General features: G+C 40.0%; 1 protein-coding gene across 8 annotated transcripts in view; it reads right to left on the bottom strand.

Annotated features, from left to right (window-relative positions):
- The window catches only part of OSMR (oncostatin M receptor), a 106,455-nt gene that overhangs the window by 57,466 nt on the left and 28,524 nt on the right, over positions 1–20,465 (bottom strand). For all 8 annotated transcript variants that reach the window (XM_009208317.2, XM_009208320.2, XM_009208318.4 and 5 more), the window contains 5 exons: positions 18,406–18,578; positions 13,010–13,181; positions 10,596–10,880; positions 8,917–9,052; positions 8,220–8,371 (listed from right to left, as the gene is read on the bottom strand). In XM_009208317.2, the coding sequence (XP_009206581.1) occupies positions 8,220–8,371; positions 8,917–9,052; positions 10,596–10,880; positions 13,010–13,181; positions 18,406–18,578 (918 nt within the window). The remainder of the gene's footprint in view (positions 1–8,219; positions 8,372–8,916; positions 9,053–10,595; positions 10,881–13,009; positions 13,182–18,405; positions 18,579–20,465) is intronic.

Here is a 20,465-nt window from a genome sequence, read left to right as displayed (position 1 = left end):
CTCAAAGCATTTCAGCCAAGATAAGAAAAACAAAAAGAGGGCTTTCAAACTACAACAGGTCTGTGGCAACCAATAACCTAGCCTTGTACACCTAAGAGTCATCCTTTCGGAAATGTAAAATTAGGTTTGCCTTGCTAGCAGGTGCTTAGGGTGATATCATACCTAATTAAAAGACTGTTAATCTAAAAAGAAAAGGACTAGAGAAATGTTTATAAAAAGTTAGGCTCTCAGATTAAACAAGTCAAAATCTTGAGTTCAGAGCAATAATATAAGTTATCTCTGCCTGGCATAAAAATTTTGCTTTGTCTTTCATGCATAAGCCAGAAAAAGCCAAGGGAGTCGGAGACTGTAAGTACCTTCCTCTAAAACATTTCCCCACTTAGGTTGACTAATTGAGCCAATGAGACCAGCAAACAAAAAGATAAATTATTGCTAAAATTGAAGGCCACTTGTAGATTTTGGTCTTGTGATACAATTTAACTAGTCCTAGCTAAAATGCAAATATTTGAATGTTTAACCCCTAAACTCAGTTGAAACACAAAAAGGGAGGATGTTTTTAAAAAATCTGCCGCAGAAATTGCTTTACCCAAAATTTGGTACCCAGCATTCATAAAATTACCTATCAGGGCAAATATAACATAGCCACATGAACAGGTTCCATTTTGTCAGACATATCATTTGAACCCAACTCTCCTTCCATAAACCAGTGCATTGATTTTGAATTCTTGCTATCTGCCTGTAGGTTGGACTAGATCCTGTATTCTCTTAATTCCCTTCAATATTTGGCTACAACTCTCTAAAACCTGCTCTGTTCCTAAAGCCCTTAAACTGAAGCTGGACAACCTAACTTTCAAGAGACAAGTCTCATGCCTGATGTACGAGCTGCACAGAAAGGTCATGGAACCTACTGATTCCACACCCAGTGACCTTCAAGCTGCAAACGAGGACAAGAGGTTGATGGCTTTATGTAGTGAACAACTCTTTCCAAGATGATGGGACAAGATTCCCCATCATAATGAGACTCTTGCCCCTCTTACTTTTTCCTTTCTTATGCGTATCTTTTTCTTTACAGGATAATAGTGTCATCGAAATTTCACAATCAGTAGTTTCTGTTGATAACTTGATCGAACCTGACTCCAGAGCTCCCTTAAGTCATGAAATAAGGAAATATCTGTGCTACTGCTAATACTACATGTTGTATACAGATAAATTCCTCTGGGGAAGTTGAGGCCTGTATACATACAATTTTTTTAAAAAAACAGGTCACATAATTACAACAGGTCTCACCGAAGTCCCATGTCATTTGATTTATTCAATTGTCTGCCCTTAAGGTGAGGCTCAAAGCTCAAAACTATTATGCAAACTGGGATTATCATATTACTATTAACTTTATTTTCCATTTTCCTTTTAAACTTTTGTACTTCTTCCTTGTCAAATTTCTGCTGAAGTACTATTCCTAACAGAACAATGCTGGCCCAGCACTTTGAGAGGATGGCCAAAAGACTACAGAACAGATAAAATTAAACTTAACAATGGACTCCAGGAAGGCTTATCCTGAGAGTAACTCCCTCCAGACCTCCCTTTGTTGTTCGAATATGGCTACAAGGGTTTTGACACTGACCCCTAGTTGCCAATCACTCCCTCCAATGTGGGACCAGATCAGTAACCCAGGACAGGTCCATCCTGGTTAAAGGATGATCAGCAATGATTTCAGAGAGAGATCTGGATCCAAAGGGGGAAATGTGAAAGTTGTCAGAATAAAAATGGAGTCACATGATTTTTTAAAACCCTGAATAATGAAGCCAGGGAAGGCCATGAAGGGAAGGAGGGTTCTCATGCATGAATATCTGAATAAAAAATTCTCACAAAAGACTGCAAAAACCATAATCTTGCATAAAGGCCATCACAATCTCACACACACAAAAAATGTCTGCAAGGACATCTGCCCAGCAACTGCTTGTCCAAACTTGGACTGATACCGCCCTTGTTATTGATCCTTGTAGCTAAGGATAATTATCTCAAAACAATGATATAATCCTCCTCATTTTTTCCTTTAAAAACCTTTGTATTCCTTTACATTCCTGAATATACACAGTTTACTATGGCACACGTATTCCCATTGCAATGTCTATTCCCGAACATTCTCTTTCAGAGAATCTCCCTCTCTCTTCATTATGTAGAATGACAGCTAGCTAAAAAGGTGAAATATGTGTCACTCATGTGAATGCTCAGACTACTACAGCAGCCCTTATGAGAAAGTTGTCATCATTTTGAGTATCCCATGAGACTTTAAACTGAGCAAGTAACATCCTTCACAGCCCAAGCAACACAATAATGAATGCATTCTCATAGAATATGGTGGGCTTTCCATGAACCCTGTCCTTTGCAAGCCAAGGGAGCCATTGAATGATACTAAAGAACAGCCAACTCACACAGCAACTGAAGAAAGGACATCAAGACAGCCTACTGGTGGGGTAGTACTCTCATCTGACTAGGACAGTGTAGACACTAAACGCTGCTTTCCAGCACAAGGAAAACATGTCACTGCAGTGCATGCTGGGAAACACTGAGCTGGGCGGGGCTGGAGGCCTCCCTCTCATCCTTTAAGACTGCTCTCTTAGAGGCTTTCCATAACTATCCTAATGGCAGCAACATCCCGGGCATTCTCTACCCTATTACTTGAATTTTACCTTCTTTGTAGGATTTACCTGCACTTGAAGTTATTGTACTGACTTCTTTACATGTTAACACGTTGTTATGTCTGCAGTCCTCAATCCTGCCCCCAATCCAGCCCTCTCAACACACACTAGCATATGAGTTCACTAGAGGCAGTCACTCAATTTTGTTCATTGCTGGGTCCCCAGTGCCTGCTCTGTTGGAGGGTGAAGTGAGGATTAAGCTGAAATCTAAAGATATATAGTAATTAAGCAGGTGAAAGGAGAAGAGGGGGGCATCCCAGTAAAAGTGAACAACATGTATAAAGATCCTGCATCAAAAGAGATTGCAACAAACCTGTAGGAGACAGAGAAGGCACCTGGCCTCACACTGAAAAAACAAGGGGCAGACAAAGAAGAAGGTGGCAGCCAACCTGTGCTTGACCATGAGGGTTATATCAAGTGATATTGTCTATATCTTTAAAAATGCTTTACTAATTTTGAAGCAGTGGTAATATGATCAAATTTGCTTTTGAGATGATCACCTATGCTGGGGTATAGAGAATATGAAGATACTTGTAAATCTGGTGGGAAGCTGTATTTGTGGCCCAAGTCAGAAGGGAAGTAAATTGGGCTAAGGGAGTAATTGTGGAGACGGAAAGAAGTGAGTATGTTTTTAAAATGTTTAGAAATAAAAAATCAAATAGTAGTTGCAGATGGAGTGAATCTGAAAGGTAAAAAGGTGAAAAGTACCACCAAGAATGATTCCTAAGTAACCAAACGCATACGAGATTCTGTCATGATTCTGCTATAGTGGAAAGCTTTCAGGTATGATATAAAATATAGGTCCCATCTGGCCAATACAAATGCCAATCTTGGACAGAAGATTGCAGAAGGTAGCAGCCAACCTGTGCCAGAACATGGAGGTCACATGAAGCAATGTTGTCTGTATCTCAAAAAAAAAAAAAAAAAAAAAATGCTTAAGTAATCAAACTCAAACTCAGACCACGGGAGCAGGGGTTCCCAGGAGTAACAACAGGAAAGAACAGAAGTCCTGCAAGGCAAGGAGCTGAGGAAAATGAGGAAATCCTCTTTTTCTTCCTCTCTCTCCTCCAGACACACAGGTCTGGTAGTATCCAATCTAACCTCTTAATGCTGCTTCTTGAGGGATGAAAGTGAGGGGCACGGCTGAAGGTGAAACCCTGACCTGAAGGGTTGTTGGGTACAATGAAGAGTGATTAATTATGGTTTTGGGGGGGCCTATATCTCTCTATCCTCAGCTCATCCCTAGGCCATGCTCTGCTTCAGACTTTGAGCTGACAAGGCTGGGGTTTGGCCTGTAGCCTTTCCCTGATATTTACCGGCTAACAGCATAGAAGACACTTACGGGGGAATTCAAGCTCAGAAACCAAGACAGTGAGACCTCTGAGCAGCATGACTATGACGAGAAACACGACAAAGTGATTTACAGACTGCAGTGTAGCAGTGGTATGAGAATAAACAGATGATGAGTTTAAAATTAACAAAAGAAACATTAAAAAAGACATACAAGAAATCTATGGATTAGCATAAAGAAGATACAGTGACTCTAAACGACGAATCTGATAAAATACCCTCAAAATATGTAAAGTAAAAATTTATAGAACTTCAGGGAGAAATACACAATTTTACCAAAATAGTGAGTAATTTTAACATACCCTTCTCAATTACTGATAGGCCGGTCAGCAAAACCAAGAAAGATAGAGAAGATCTGAACAAAACAATGAACAAATTTAACCTACTTCATCAGAGACTAGATCAATGCTTCTTGAACTTTGATACAGATAGGAAATCACCTGATGACCTTGTTAAAATACAGATTCAGGTTCAGTAGGACTGAGGCGGGGCCTGAGATTCTGCACTTCTACAAAGCTCCTAGGTGATACTGATGCTTCTGGTCCACAGACCACACTTTCAGCAAGGTACAAGCCCATAAAACAAACCTCGACAATTTCAATGAATACGTATCACATAGACACTTTCTATGACCACAGTGAATTTCTGTTACAAATTAATAACAAAAAAATAAAAATTTCATTTTAGAAAATTTGAAACAAATTAATTCATGGATTAGAAATGGTATCATATATAGTTCATTATAATGAAAGCACTGCAATGTTAAGTTAAAACTTACTGGACTGTTGTGGATGCCATAAAACTGGTATTTCAATGGAAATATATAGCTTTAAATATTTTATTTGTGAACTAATACTCAACTTAGAAAAGTAAAAGGAACAACAGAAAAAAATCCAAGAAAGTAGAAGAAAATGGGTAATAAAAATTACGGTGGAAATTCCACAACAACAAAACACAATAAAAAGAACAATTTTCAAAGCAAAATTGGTTTCTTTTAAAACAGAAATCAAAGTAAACTTCTAGCAAGATGACCAAATAATAAGAGCAAAGGTACATATAGATAATATTGTGAATGAAAAAGACACAACCACAGATACAGCAGAAATGAATATGATGATAAGACAACTACTTCAAAATAGACTCAAAGACATTGTAAAAGTGATAAAAGATATTAAAGAACAATATAAATCAGATTTAGCAAACGTCATGGATGAGGTAACAGAACTCAGGAAAGAAATAGATATATAACAAAAAATAAATTCAAAATTGAAGACTAAACTGGAAGTAGTTACCACAGGAAAAAAAACACAACAGATAATTTCTTAAGCAAATAGGAGGTAAAAGGAGAAAAAAAATTTTTAAATAAAATAAATGAAGGGATAAAAGTAATGCAAGAGAAAGTAACAAATATTAAAGATCGGAAAAAAAGGTTCAATATAGAGTTAGCAAGAATTCCTGAAAAAGAAAACCAAAGGAAGGTGGCCAAATACCAAAAACGATAATTCAAAAAATTTCCTGAATTAAAAAAATATTTGATAATACATATTGAAAGAATGTACCATATTACTGAACACATCAACCTAGCATAGCCAACACCAAGACAAAGGTTTTAAAGAAAAAGAAAAAAATCTTTTGGGCATCTAGGCAAAAAAACCAAGTGACTTCTAATGGGGAAAAAAATAGATTACCATCACTACTAGGCTTTTCATGAGCCTTGTTGTATGCCAGTAAAAAAAAAAAAAAAAATGCAACAATAAAATGTATGATACTCAAGGAAGAAAATGTAAGCTAAAAATTTTATATCTATTCAAACTAACCATTAAATACAAAGACCAGAGTAAAACTTTTATTGACATTCAAAAATTCAGGGAACTGTTGTTTCCATAAGCACTTTCTGAAGAAAGTACTAGGGAATAAATTTCAGATTATCAAAATGACCAGAGAAATATTTGCATAAGCTCTAATGGTGAACATTAAACATATATAGTTACTTGTGGACTTACAAGATGCAGCAAGATTTAAAAGGGAGATGATATAACAGGTAATATCTATGTGCTGTGCATAGAACATCAAGGTGCCCTGCATTTGCGTATTAAAAGGGTAGGGTGGGAGGGCCATTTTTTTCCTAGGGTACGTGAATGACATGCCTGGTCAAACCAATCCCCTCAGCCCTATGCAAATCAGAAACCAACTCCTCCAGCCTCCTCACATAAGCAGCCACTTTTCCGCTGCACAGGGGGTTTTCTCTTTGTTCAAATCCCTCCTCCCTCTGTCTCTGTATAGGGGAGTTGTTTCCTTCTTCCTTCTTTTTTGCCTATTAAACTTTTCTCTCCGTAAAACCACTCCACATGTGTCTGTGTGGTTTTATGCAAACCGGCTCGAAATGAAGAACCGGGATGTTCCTCCAGTCATTAGAGCCATATCAGTAGTACAAAAAATACACAAGGAAAAAAAGTATACAAGGGAAACATTTAAAACTTTATGAAATGATTTTAACAGAGGCCTAAAGAAATATAAAAATATACTATGTCCATGCACAGGAAGATTTAGTAACATAGAGATATTGATCTTTCCAAATTGTATTTATAGATTAAGTGCAAATCCAATGAAAAGCCCAGTAGGGCTTTTCATAGAATTTGGTAAATTAATTATCAATTTTACATAAAAGAGTATGGCACCAAGAATAGTGAGGATATTTCTGAAAAAGAATAGGGTGAGAGACTTATCCTACCTGATGTCAAGACTCATCTGAAACTTTAAGTAAGTTAGTGTAATACTAGTGCAGGAATAAACAGACCAACCAGTGGAATTAAGAATCCAGAACTCCCTTATGCTTTCATAACAGTGAAAGAGGTGGCATGTCAGATCATTAGCGAAGGAAGAGTTATTTGATAAACAGTTACGGAAAAATGGTTACCAAACAGAAAAATTCAGTGTCATAACCCTATCTCACTTAATATAAAAAAAAATCAATCCCAGATGGATTTGGAATTTGTCTTCTTCAAAACCTTTCAACCTCTTACTAAAAACTTATAGGTGACTGCCCTTCTGATCTTGGGGTAGGAAATGATCTCTTTAAAATATTTTTATAAAATTATCTGCTTTAAAAATGATAAACTTTTGTTCATCAACAGACATATAAAAGAAAGTGAGTTACAAATTGGGATAAGATATTAGCAGTATAGAAATGAACAACAAATCAGTATCAGGAATATATGAATACTCTTACCAACAAAAAAATGTGTAAATTGCATGTGTAAGCTTTTCATAAAAGAGAAAACAGATGTGGCCAAAACACTCATGAGATTCAATCTCAAGACTATCATGAAATACCATTTTATAGCCATTTAATTGGCAAAAATTTAAAAAAAAATGTGCCAATACCAACTTGGTAAGAATATGTGAATCTATAGGGTGGGAGTATAACTGGTACTACTCCCTTGAAAAATAATTTGACCTTATCCTATAAGTTGAACATATTCTACATCTGATCCAATGCTTAAGCATATACGCAAGAAAAACAATTGTAGATGTGTACTGGACACATGTATAAAAATGTTCATATTAACATGTACCCAAGAGCAAAAACCTTGATACAACCTGCAAATCCATCAAAGGAGATGCACAAATAAAATATTTAATATTTACACAATGAAATACTACACAGCAGTAAAAGTGAATGGACTATAGCAACACTAAAAAATATGGGCAAATATTAGCAATTTAATATTATATAAACATAATTACTGAATTATTACACACAGCTTGATATTCTTTCTATGCATTAAAACCAAACAAAATAAAGGCATTTTTACCATTACATAAGAAATGAGAATACACATGCACACAATTTAAAGTGATAATTATCTTGGTGGAAGGAGCGGGGGTGAGGGCATGATAGGATGAGATATGATAGAAGTTATTGTCAGAGTCCTAGTTTTGAAGTCGGGTAGTAAGCTCATTGGTGCTCGTGACATTATTAAAACAAACAAATAATAGCGGATGCGCGCATCCATGAGGAGAAGCGTGGCATCAACAACAGGTATAAATTCTAACTCTCACATCGGCTGTGAATGAGGCAAAGATCTACAGCACATTTACTTGATGACACAGTCTGTCAAACAAAGACACGTTAGTAGCCACGGTGGGCTGTGACAACTCTAGTCTCACCTCGATGAGTCAGGTTAAAAAGCATATTGACACTTCTCTTCCTTAAGTAATTTTCAGCTATGAGTGTGAAGTTATACGTTTCTTGTGAGTCTTGAGTTATTTGCCAATTACACCAGTTTTTGTGCGTACAAAGTTTCTTTTCCCCAGAAAATCTTAAAAAACAAAACAAAATAATACATTACAAGGTTTTTACTTGCATCAAAGCAAATGTATCCCTTATCCCTCAGGGCATACTCAGTGACTGTCAAACTATGTTCCCCATAATGGCATTGATCCATCACCAACAAATACCAATAATGAAAATATTGTTTCTACAAATTTGATATATGTGCTGAAATGTCTTAACATGAATCACTGACTTCCCATGGGTGGCGAGAACATCCCTTAATTTACTTGGAATATTCCTAAAAAGTCAGAAATTGGGTAGACCCAGATTATCAGATATGACTATTTTCACGTCAAGGTATACATTAACTGTCTTTCTTACCATGCTATGCTAAATGGTCCTTTTTTAAAAACCTCAGGTAGAAAGTATTAGACACTTGTCACCACTTAAAGGTTTCCTCTTGACCTTGGCAGGTGGTTCTGAAATACCTGTTCAAATTTCCTGCAACATCTAAGTGTAGATTTTGCCATGTTGTCACAAGCACCTCAAACAAGGAAGAACTTTTCAATAATGTAACCAGAGCCAACTTACGATTCAAATAAAGTGTAGCTTTGGGAAGGTTGTTTAGACCACCCCAAGGCAGTGTCCGTCCCAGGATCCCAAGTACAGTGCAAAGTCTTGAAGTTCTGGGTTTCACAAGAAAAGTCCTTGGGCTCCTCAAGTACTTCTGTCCATACAAAGGAAAACATACCTAGTTAAATCTTTTTATTGGAAGATAAGCCAAATGGAAAGCTCTGTTTAGAGTCTGAAGCCACAGAGTTACTCTGAACAATGAAGGGGTGACTGAGGTGGAAGGCTACCTATCAACAGCCTCCAAAAGTCACTTTTCAGGGGTCACCTCACCTTGGCCCCTTCCCCTTCCTGCCCTTGTGATTTTCTGAGATGTCAAGGGCATGGATGGTCCATGTCATGCAAGTGGTTGATACTGTATCCTTTTGACAAGGGTTGTATCCCCAGTGCCTGCCAGTGTTTCATTTTGGTTGCTGTGGCTCACAGAATGCTTTGGGGATGCGAGAGAATCAGTCAGATTTGTGAACCTGCTAAATTCAACAGGTGGGAGCTGCGTGTTTGGGGAATGGCGAAGCACCTCCGAATCCCCAGAGTTACTGCTGCCTCTTGTGGCCACGCTAAGGGGACATAGATGAACCAGGCATCCAGGAGACTGGAGACTTCCTTTGGCAAGGGAGGCAGGGAGGGAGATGTTCCCTACTGTGCCGGGGAAGGAGAAGCTCAAAACAAAATACAGGAGGTCACTAGTTGTGCACACACAGATCTATATAAAAATCAAGGCCAGGCGCGGTGGCTCAAGCCTGTAATCCCAGCACTTTGGGAGGCCGAGGCGGGCGGATCACGAGGTCAGGAGATCGAGACCATCCTGGCTAACACGGTGAAACCCCGTCTCTACTAAAAAGTACAAAAAACTAGCCGGGCGAGGTGGCACATGCTACTTGGGAGGCTGAGGCAGGAGAATGGCGTAAACCCGGGAGGCAGAGCTTGCAGTGAGCTGAGAGATATGGCCACTGCACTCCAGCCTGGGCAGCAGAGCGACACTCCTTCTCAAAAAAAAAAAAAAAAAAAAAAAAATCAAAATGTTCCCACTCCACTAATATATCCAATGGAACCAATTTACTGCACAGTTAAGAACAGTAATGGCCTCCATTTGCGGATCTCCTACTGCACACAGCTATTACTGTGGCCAGGCGCTACCCACATTCATTAATCCTCACAATCACCATCACTGTCCCCATTTTACAAAGGAGGAAACTGGCTCAGAGAGGCTAGGAAACTTGGCCAACATGACACACCCAGCCAGGGAAAGAAGATTAAAATCCAGATCTCCTGGGCTACAACTCTGGCTGACTCTGTAGCTGTCCAATCTATAGCCCCTGCCCTCCCTCTGTGATCCCAAAGTAATTCCAGCATGGGTGGGGCAAAAAAAGGTATTTTCCCAGTGGTCCAGGTCATGAGCTGAACTGTCTCTATTTAATACTATTGATCTCTAGGAATACAACTCTCAGTAAGGACAAGAAAACAACAGGAAATCCTGGAAACATTACTAAAGGTCATCAACTTCAGAGCCTCTCCTAGAAAACTTGGGAAACAAAAGAAAATCAAGATCATGGGTGGAAGTGTTTGTCTTCTAGTAAAGGAGATTTAATCTATTCCCCAGGAAATGAGAAGAAAGGGCCACAGAGAATTTGCATACTTACTGGAGACAAAGAGAACGATGCCTTTTATGCCTTTACTGACATTTCCTTGACTCGCCTCACAATAGATATTTGTCCCTCTATTCCTAATGAAAGGCACACTATTCAAGTTGAATGCAGTTACATGTGGATCAAGTTGTTCTCCCTGAATCTGTTTCCCTTCCAAATAACAGGATACATTATTTTGAATGTTCCTAGAAACATAACAAATGGTAACATTGGAGCCTTCTTCCACCAGCTTATCTTTAGGGAAAACGAACAATATGCTCTGTCCAAGAGAATCTTGTACTGCAAGAAAAAAAAAAAATAGCCAAGTTAGAATCGCACTCAAAATTCAAGCCTCTTAAAACAAGTTATCCATTTGCCTTCAGCAGATAACTTTAGCTTTTTCTACCTTCTGGAGAAAATAGCAACCTAAATTTCTCTGCCAAACCTCTACCCTTTGGTGAATGCAAGACAATCCTTTCCACCATTGCTCCTATTGTTACACTGATACCACTGCTGTTGCTCTTACTGCCACAGACAGCACATTACTATTACCACCTGAAGATTGCATGATTGCTATTGCTGGGTTATTGTAACTGCTTTCTATCAAGTCCCAGCCCTGCCCAAGGCCATGTTAAGTGTTTATGTACAGTATCTCATGTCCTTCTTAGTACCTTACAACAAGGGGTCAGGTAGGACTTAGCCAGAGTTTGCTCAGTTAGAAAGTGGCGAAGCCACATTCAGAATGGCAAGGTCTATACAGCTCCCAAATACCTCATAATCTCTTCATTATACTGGAGATCATATCTCTTCCTACCTTCTCTGAAATGCCAGTCCCTCAAGTGTGAGGGGTCTTTTAAAAGTTCATTTTTTTAAAGCTTTTTAAAAATCCAACGTTCAAGCGATTCTCGTGCCTCAGCCTCCTGAGTAGCTGGGACTACAGGCATGTGCCACCACACCCGGTTGATTTTGTGTATTTTTAGTAGAGCTGGGGCTTCGTCATGTTGTGCAGGCTGGTCTCGAACTCCTGAGCTCAGGCAATCCTCCCGCCTCGGCCTCCCAAAGTACTAGGATTACAGATGTGAGCCATGGCACCCAACCTCTTACTATCTTTTTAATATCTTTCCCTGTGGATGTGTACTCCTTTCCGTAGTAGGATACAATGGTTAAGCACATGACCTCTGGAGTCAGACTGTCTGGGTTGGAATTCCAGCTCCAACACTTAGTGGCATGGTGACTTTACATGGCTTCTTTAACCTCTCAGTGCCTCAGTTTCCTTTTCTGTGAAGCGAGGATAAGAAGTCCTTTTATAGGACTGATATGAGAACTAAATACATATAGTATTTTAAAAAGTGACTAGGTCATAGATTTAATTCAATTATTATTATGTCATTATTATTAGTTTACTGGGAGCAAAAGAAACTGACAAAACCCACTCTAAATTTTAATTACAACAAAATTAAATTATCAGTATTAAAGAATATTTAAAATATATTTATTCATAATCTCATCTTCACCACTTTCATTTATCCATATTCTGCCTCTCCGCCCTTCAAGTCCCGACTAGATTGGTGGGGACTACAGTTTGAGTTCACCATCTGTTGGTTTTTGGTGTGTGTGTGAGAGACAGAATCTCGCTCTGTGGCCCAGGCTGGAGTGCAGTGGTGTGACCTAGGCTCACTGCAACCTCTGCCTCATGAGTTCAAGCAATTCTCCTGCCTCAGTCTCCAGAATAGCTGGGACTACAGGTGCCCATCACCATGCCCAGCTAATTTTTGTATTTTTAGTAGAGACAGGATTTCACCATGTTTCCCAGGCTGGTCTTGAAATTCTGACCTCAAGTGATCCGCCCGCCTTGGCCTCCCAAAGTGCTGGGATTACAGGCATGAACCACCATGCCCAGCCCTGTTTTTGCAAATAAAGTTCTATCAACAAAGCCCTCTCATTGGTTTACACACTATCTATGGCTGCTTTCACACTGCAGTAGCAGAGTTGAATAGTCAAAACGGAAACTGTATGCTCTGAAAAGACTACAGTATCTCTTACCTGTCCCTTCACAGAAAAAGGTTCCCAAACTCTACTCTAGATGCATACACATTTTGTGTTGCTCAAATAAATACACATTTACAATTTATGTCTTGCTTTGTTCACTTAACATTTATAATACACACACTTTACATGTTTTGAAAACAAATACAAAATTGCCTCAATCTGCACAACTATCTCAATGAGTAAGCTCAGAAGTAAGACTTCAGACTATATCTTCCAGTGCCAGGTTTCACACCTGTATTTTTAGTTCCCATAGGAGCCAAAGGAAAATAATGTCAGTGTCTACCCAGGGTTCCTCAAAGGAGATTTCCACTATTTGACTATTGCTCCTCATGAAAAAATATATTAACCCTTTTCGCTCTTGTAACCACCTCACTTCTTACCACTGACTTCCTCCCAGGAACTCCAGTTGCTCCAGAAATTTGGCTCAGGGAAACTGGCATCGTCTATCACACTCTTTATTCTTACAAAGTGTGTGGCACATTCCAAAGGGAGTTCCGATTCCCAGCTCCAATGCAGAACCTGGTTCCACTTCACAGTGGTGCTGTAATTCCCCTAAAAGCAAAGAGGAAAAAATTGGAAACACATAGCCATCTTATCCTATAAAATAGCTTGACTTGACTTATCCCAAAGCACAAACCTAAGACCCCAATGCAGGTCTACAATATGTACCAGTGAAGTCCATTTCTGCTAGTCAATTCCCCATGCTCTGATGCCTCACATGGGAGCCAGCTATGACCTCCTGCCTTTTGAAAACTCAGCTTCTAATCCCTATGGTCTTCCAATTCCAGGGGACTCATGTGGAACAACTGGGAGAGAAGACAGAGGCTACTCAGGTCTTGGGGGAACAGATCAGAGACAGAAGGTGTTCACTATGCCAGTCCCAGAGAATCTGCTAAGAAAGTTCTTGAAAAGTAGAGAACTAACAGAGTCATCCTTTTTAAAAAAAAATTGATTGTTTTTTTAAAATATTCGTCTTTGGTAAGGTTTGGATTAGGATGGTCAGATCTCAGTCAAGAAAGCAGTCTTTCATGGCACAGCAGAAGTTCCATTTTCTCTCGGAAGTTGACAGATGGCTCTCTGAGTCTCCCTTGGTTTTCTGTCTCTTGTCCTTTCAGATATGGTGGCCACATGGACCACACTCCACCTCTTGGGCTCCATCTGTCAGACTCTTAGGTCCTGAAGATGTCAATGACACAAAATGTCTTACACTGTTCTCTAGGAAGTTTGTCTAAGTTGAACTGTAATTTGGGCTTCTGACACAGCCTTTAGCCTTCATCTTTCTGCGATGCTGGTGTTTCCATTCTCTAATTCCACAGGCTTCAATGGTTCCTTTACACCTTGCCCTGTCATGCAAAGCCTTCTATAATCTGGCTCTAACCCAGCAGTCCCTTGCAGGAATCATCTCTCCAAACATAGTGCTTCCTCTACAATTCTGGATATGCCTTATGATTTCAGACCTGTCTTTGCTCAAGCAGTGTCTTTTGTTTGGTATCTTCCGCTCCCTGCTGTATGGGGATCTGCCCCGTTCTTCAAGCCCAGGTTATGCCCCTTCTCCTTCATGAAGCCTTTCTTGTTCTTTCCTCTGCATTCCTCTTGTCTCCACCCCTTCTGAGGCCCTCCTATATACTGTGGCTAGCTGTTGGTATATCAGCTGTGACTCCAGCATGGTCCTGAGGGAGCAGGAACCATGCTCTCTTCTTCATGTGCCCCATAGCTCCAGGCATGCTTTCTCCTCAGTGTGCCTCCTCCAAGACCCCTGTTTCCTGCCCCACAGCTGCAGGGTGGAGGCGACACACACTTGACACTTCCTGGGGGAACCTGAGTTCGAGTCTGCATCCATGTTTCTAAGGGAGAATAATAAGTCCTCAGTGAAGGGGATAGGACAAGTCACATGTCACACACTGCTTGGAGTTAGCAACTCGGAGGCCTTCTTCTATTTATGTCTGCCCCCTGTGCAGGTCACAAACTTGAACCAGTGCCCCTGACAGAATTAAACCCAGCCCTGGGCTGAGAACATCCCACCCCGGGGGCATTTAATTGTGGGCTTTCTTTTTCACTCTCTGCAGACTGTGGTTTTATAAATGTTTATATTTGATTTCCATTTATTGCATTACTTTATTCCTAGATCACAAAATATGTTCCTTTAACAAGTTCTGAGGTCCTGATCCATGAAACTCTCACTATTTAACATGAGCAATGTCAAGTACATTTTGCTTAAATACTTTTAAAGTTCAAGAGCAAATATCCCAGGACTTTGGGAGGCCAAGGCAGGCAGATCACGAGGTCAGGAGTTTGAGACCGGTCTGACCAACATGGTGAAACCCCATCTCTACTAAAAATACAAAAATTAGCCAGGTGTGGTAGTGCGCATCTAGAATCCCAGCAACTCAGGATGCTGAGGCAGGAGAATCGCTTGAACCTGGGAGGCGGAGATTGCAGTGAGCTGGGATTGCGCCACTGCACTCCAGCCTAGGCAACAGAGTGAGACTCCATCTCAAAAAAAAAGAGCAAATATTTCCTCTCTTCCCCCGATCCCTGCCAGAAGGAAGTACATCAATAATGGCAACCTCACTCTAATGCCAACAGGTCACAGACTGAATTTTACCTCCCTTCTCTCCCTCAAACGCAGCTGCTTCTCTCACCTGAATCTCTGCTTTGGCTGGACCCCACAGTCGCTTCTCTTACCTGCATCTCTGCTTTGGCTGAATCCACAGCTCGCTTCCTAGTGGCCACACATCCCTTTCCCCAGTTCCCCACCACACTCTGCTGTGCGGCTATTCAAATCAGAGCTTGCCACTTCCTTTGTTCTTATTGCCCTTGGGATAAAAAAACAAAACCTGAGCATGCACCTCATGGTCCTGTGCATCAAGGCCTGCGCCCCCATCCCCATGTGCTCAGGGATCCAGCACCACAGCCGGCTTACAGGCCTGGAAATTCCCCAGCCCCTTCTCTCAGGGCCTCTGCTCATGCCTGTTGGGTCTGCTCAGAGCACTCTTTTCTATTCTACTTGCGAAATTAACTTCAATCCTCTTGGATATTGTCTCAAACAGCCCTTTGTCCAAATTGTGGGAGAAGATGAGGCCTAACCCCAACCTCATAGCATCTCATCAGTGATCTGCACACACAGCCCATGTGTAGAATAGCCTATTCGTGTGTTCACCTCCTCATTCTTTCCAGTGGGCTCAGCGCTGACATTCCCACACTGCGCACAACGCCTGATCTGGGCGCACAGTCTAAAACTCTGGACTGAATGATTTAATCACTTCATTACTAGGCAATGAGTTGTATTTCCCCCAGACACTATTTATGTGTGGAACCTGTTTAACCTCTACTTCTGCTTTGTGGTCTTTACAGCCCTGTTAATGGAGGAGATAAAACTTTTCCCCAGTTCAGTGATTTTTTTTCCCTTTAAATATGATGAATTGTCTTTGGGTCATTTCATTCATTGAAGCGGTAAGTTTAATTTGACCCTTGCAGACATCAGCAAGTCACAAGAAATTGGCATACCCATTTACGCAAAAGTCTAACAGAGGTCACTGATTTGTTACTGAGACGTTTGACTCCCACACCTGGCTTCCTTCCAAGCTTGAGCTCTTACTCTACTTTGTCTTCCTATGCCATTGACAAAATCATAAAGCAAAGGGAAGGGGAGGACCATGACCCAGGAGGGCAGGACCATGCAGTTCAGGGTTCCAAATGGCCAGTGCCATCCAGGAGACAGCTCAGTGCCTCTGGTCCAGCTACAAGTAACTAAGTCAAGGCGCTCTTCCTTTGGCTTGTTTGGGAACAGAGGTATCCGAGACATTGAGTCCAGGAGCTTCACCCCATCCCCCAGCACGAATGAGAGTACCCTGTCAGACTTGCACTACAGGGAACTTCCCTGTATAAGGGAGATTTTGGTCTAAACAGAAGCAGCATCCTCCTCCTTAACTGGAGGAGGATCTTACATTTCTCCTCAACTTCAGGTATGAGTGATTCAGACAGCGTTTCTCAAGGCATCCTCTATTCCATAGGACATGTGCCTACCGATGGCCTGGGGCTGCATGTGACTGTCATCCCTTTCTGGGCACAGGGGTGAAGGATGATTGCCACCCTGCCTCTGTCACCTGGAGCAACACAACAAACCTCTCTGTGCTGTGGTTTCTCCACTGTTGTAGTCAGGTTGGGTTGAGTATTGTGAGGACGACACGATAGACAAGGCAAAACTCTACCCTGAAGGGTCTTGAGCCTTAGAAGGTTACAGAAATAGTCTATACTAGCTGCTTTCCCTTGAAAAGAGGACTCTTACGGGAATCAAATATGAAAACAGATATGAACAATCGCTTTTTAGGAAAATAAAGAAAAAGATCCACTTGGTCTATGGCTAATATTACTTTTTCTAACAAAACAATAGATATGAGTTACCTTTTGGAAAAATAAAGAATGGGATCCATGTAGTCTACAGTTAATGTTATTTTTGCTAATGGTGCTAAGTGCTAGTCTTCCACAATTCCTCCAGCACATCCACCTCAATTTTTCTTTTTGTGGATAATCCTTAGTCTCAATATGACCTTTGCTTCTATGTTTTACTCATCCCAAATTACCAACGAGTGTACCCATTAAAAATACAAAAATCAGACTCGCTAATATAAGGTGGGATAGTGGAAAGATGTGTTGATAGAAGGGAGTAAACAGCTACACACAAGCATCGCTGTTGTTGAAAATCACCATACCAAGTCTCATTGTGGGAAACTGTCCTTTGAGAGGTAGAATTATAGACTTGATATGAATCCTAAATGGACAGAGTCAAAATTTTATTAAACTTGCTCAGATCTCAAATTTCAATAATGAATATGGAAAGAAACTGAAAATGTTAAAATTAGTGACTTGTATGCTTTACCAAAGGAACTATCCACGCTATGTCTGTGTACCCAAAGCCTCCACTGCCTGGGTGAAGCGTGGAGCCTAGTTGAGCTGACAGAGGGCCCAAGCACAGTCTTAGGCTTCTCTTACCTGCAGGAAAATTCTCAGTTCCTTTCAATGTGAAAACATTCCACTGTCCTTAAATATCCCATGAAAATGACTGAACATTATGTGCATATAGATTACTATAGTTCTCAGATGAGAAACGGAAATCATTAACCACTAATGTGTCCCAGTGCCCTAGATGGGGACACCTCAGGCAAAACTGACCTAATAATCGTTTGAACTAAGTGAAAAATCCACCCCAAAGAATTCAAAGACAAAAAGAGTGTGAAATTCAGTATTTTCTTAATTTCATTTGTTGTGGAAAAAGCCACATGTGAGGCAACAAAGGACACAGGAAATTACTCAACAACATGGCTCCTTGTTGGATGGAACATTAAGTGCTAGAACTTACTCATCCTTGCATTTCAGCTGGGTACAGGCCAAGAAACTGTCAGGACGCTACATTCAAGAGAAAAATGTTGCCAAATGATTACATCTTATTTAGGAAAATCTCTAGGGGACAGAGAAGAAAGAGGTAGGAGGAATGAAATGGTTAATCTTCATGGCTCTCTGGAATCCAGTATTCATGAGGGCAGACTCAACAGTCTCCTTAGAAGACAGACCAAAGCTGAGAAAACCTATTTTCTTAGTGCATCCCATCCTACCTACCTATCCTTAACTGAAAACACAGAAATATAATTGTTTAGACAAACTGTTTTGAGCTGCTAATGTTTCCAAAACGAGAATTTTTCAGGTGTTATAAAAGAAAGCCATGGTGTCTTTTTTTTAAAGATGACTTTTTAAAATATTGAGCCAAAAATTTACTTACCACCCAGACGACATTGGATGTTTCAATCCTACTGATCTGGATCTGAAATACCATTTTCAATTCCTGATGATAAGGAAGGTTGTGGACAGTCCATTGTAAATGCAAACTCTGACGTATAGAATTGGTGGAAACTTTAAGTGACACAGGAGTCAATGGTAAACGTTCAGCCAAGACTGGAAAGATCAAAATGAAGTATGAAATAATATTTAATACGAGCATGATTGAAGAGTCAGAAATAATTAAACTTTAATATCATCATTATTTAGCTCTGGAAAATATTGCTCATATGTGCATCCTGGAATCAGACACTTTGGAAATGTGGAAGAGAATTTAGAAATCACTTAGCAGACACAGAAATTAAGATCTAGATGAATGAAGTGACTTGCTCAATAGTATACAGCAAGTTCATACATTGATAAACAGGTAAACGAAAGAGAAGAATCCTTTATTGGACAATCTAACTGGTTTGGAAATTTATAACAAGTCTGAAAAAAAGAAAGTGGACTTTTTGATGGAAATGTTATATTTCTGAAAATCAGAAATGAAAGTTTCCTTTTTGAAAGTTAATATTTTATAGTTTGGTAAAAGACTACAATGTGGGAGCATGTCTTATCTGTAGACATGGTCATTTATGTCTCAATGTATTTAACTTAAAAGATAAAGATCAGCAAGAATTAACTGAACTCTTTCAATGAGATCAGCAAGATACCAGACATTTGATGTGAAACAATTGTGACAAGGTTCCTAGCTCAAAGAAGGAAGTTAGTTGGAGAGACATGATGAACTCATATAAAATAGTCCAAGAGATTGGAATTTTAGACCAGTTAGTGGTATGACACAGTCTGTAAAAGAATAGGAATTCAAACATGAAACAGGTTTGCTGAAGTTGGTGGCCCTGGGAAGCAGCAGCCTATCTCTTAGGCTGACTGCATAAACCACCAATGGTGCCACTGCAAATGGTTGCACACAGAGGTTTAAGCAGATATATCTGCCACTAGAGACAGAATGTGTCCTGACTGAGTGAGTTAAGTCACTGCTATTTCTTAGAGAAAAACAAATCATGACTTTCCACTTAAGAGGAGAAAAACACCATATAGATTGGAAAATAATTGTGTATTGCTGATTCAACTATTTCAACTGTGAGGGTATCAGAAGTAAACTGGGAGTGGTACAAAGGTATTGAACAGATAAAGCCTGCATCGATAAAATCAGCTGCTATCTGATGACCCATGGCATAACAGATATCATCTTTTAAGCATTCAGTTTTCTAGTTTCAGGGGGATTTCCCCTCCTCATTTGAATCCCTCTAACATTAAGTTTAAATGGTAAGAGACTATCTCATTTTGACAACAAAAAATGGAAACAATCTTCAATACTGAAAAAATGTCCCCAAACTGCCATTCTGCACATGCTATTTTTCTCATAGGGAAGTAAAAATAACAACGAAATTGAGCACATGTTATTGACCACACACAGTGCTAGGGCCTTTACTTACATTGTCTCATGCAATGCCTGCTATAAAACTGTTAAACAGCAATTCTTTAGATAAGGAAACTCAAGATCAATTAGGGTAAATAACATATACAAAGCGATGTGAAATTAAATAGGAATCTCTCTAATACCAACACCTGTGTCCCCCTTTACTGTCCTCCAACTGTTAAGACAGGAGCATTGGCCCAATCGAAGTTTACATGGAATGGAATGTCTGAGAAGTATTTTGCATGGCGCCAACAGCAAAGTCCTGCCATGGTCAGGACACAGGTGACAGGATGGGGCTCTGTATGGAGCCAGATAAACTGACGAGCATCCCTGGTGGATACAAGACAAACATGATGTTTTTCATGTGATTGGTCCACACAGTAGAAAGCTTCAGATTCAAATGGGACATAACCTCAGAATCTGGAAGAACACCTCAGACAACTCATTCTATGAAAGTGAGATGAACAAGAATGTCCATAAAAGGAAAGAGAGCCACAATGGTTACCTTCCCAGAAAGTTACCTTGTGATATTTTGTAAATGTGATGCTGGGAAGGGCTAGGGTGATAACTATAATCTCAGT

This window comes from Papio anubis, chromosome 5 (genome assembly GCF_008728515.1).
Source record: "Papio anubis isolate 15944 chromosome 5, Panubis1.0, whole genome shotgun sequence".
NCBI classification, from domain to species: Eukaryota; Metazoa; Chordata; class Mammalia; order Primates; family Cercopithecidae; genus Papio; species Papio anubis.
The sequence above is the reverse complement of the archived record's forward strand: the minus strand, read 5'-3'. Positions and strand labels throughout refer to the sequence as shown.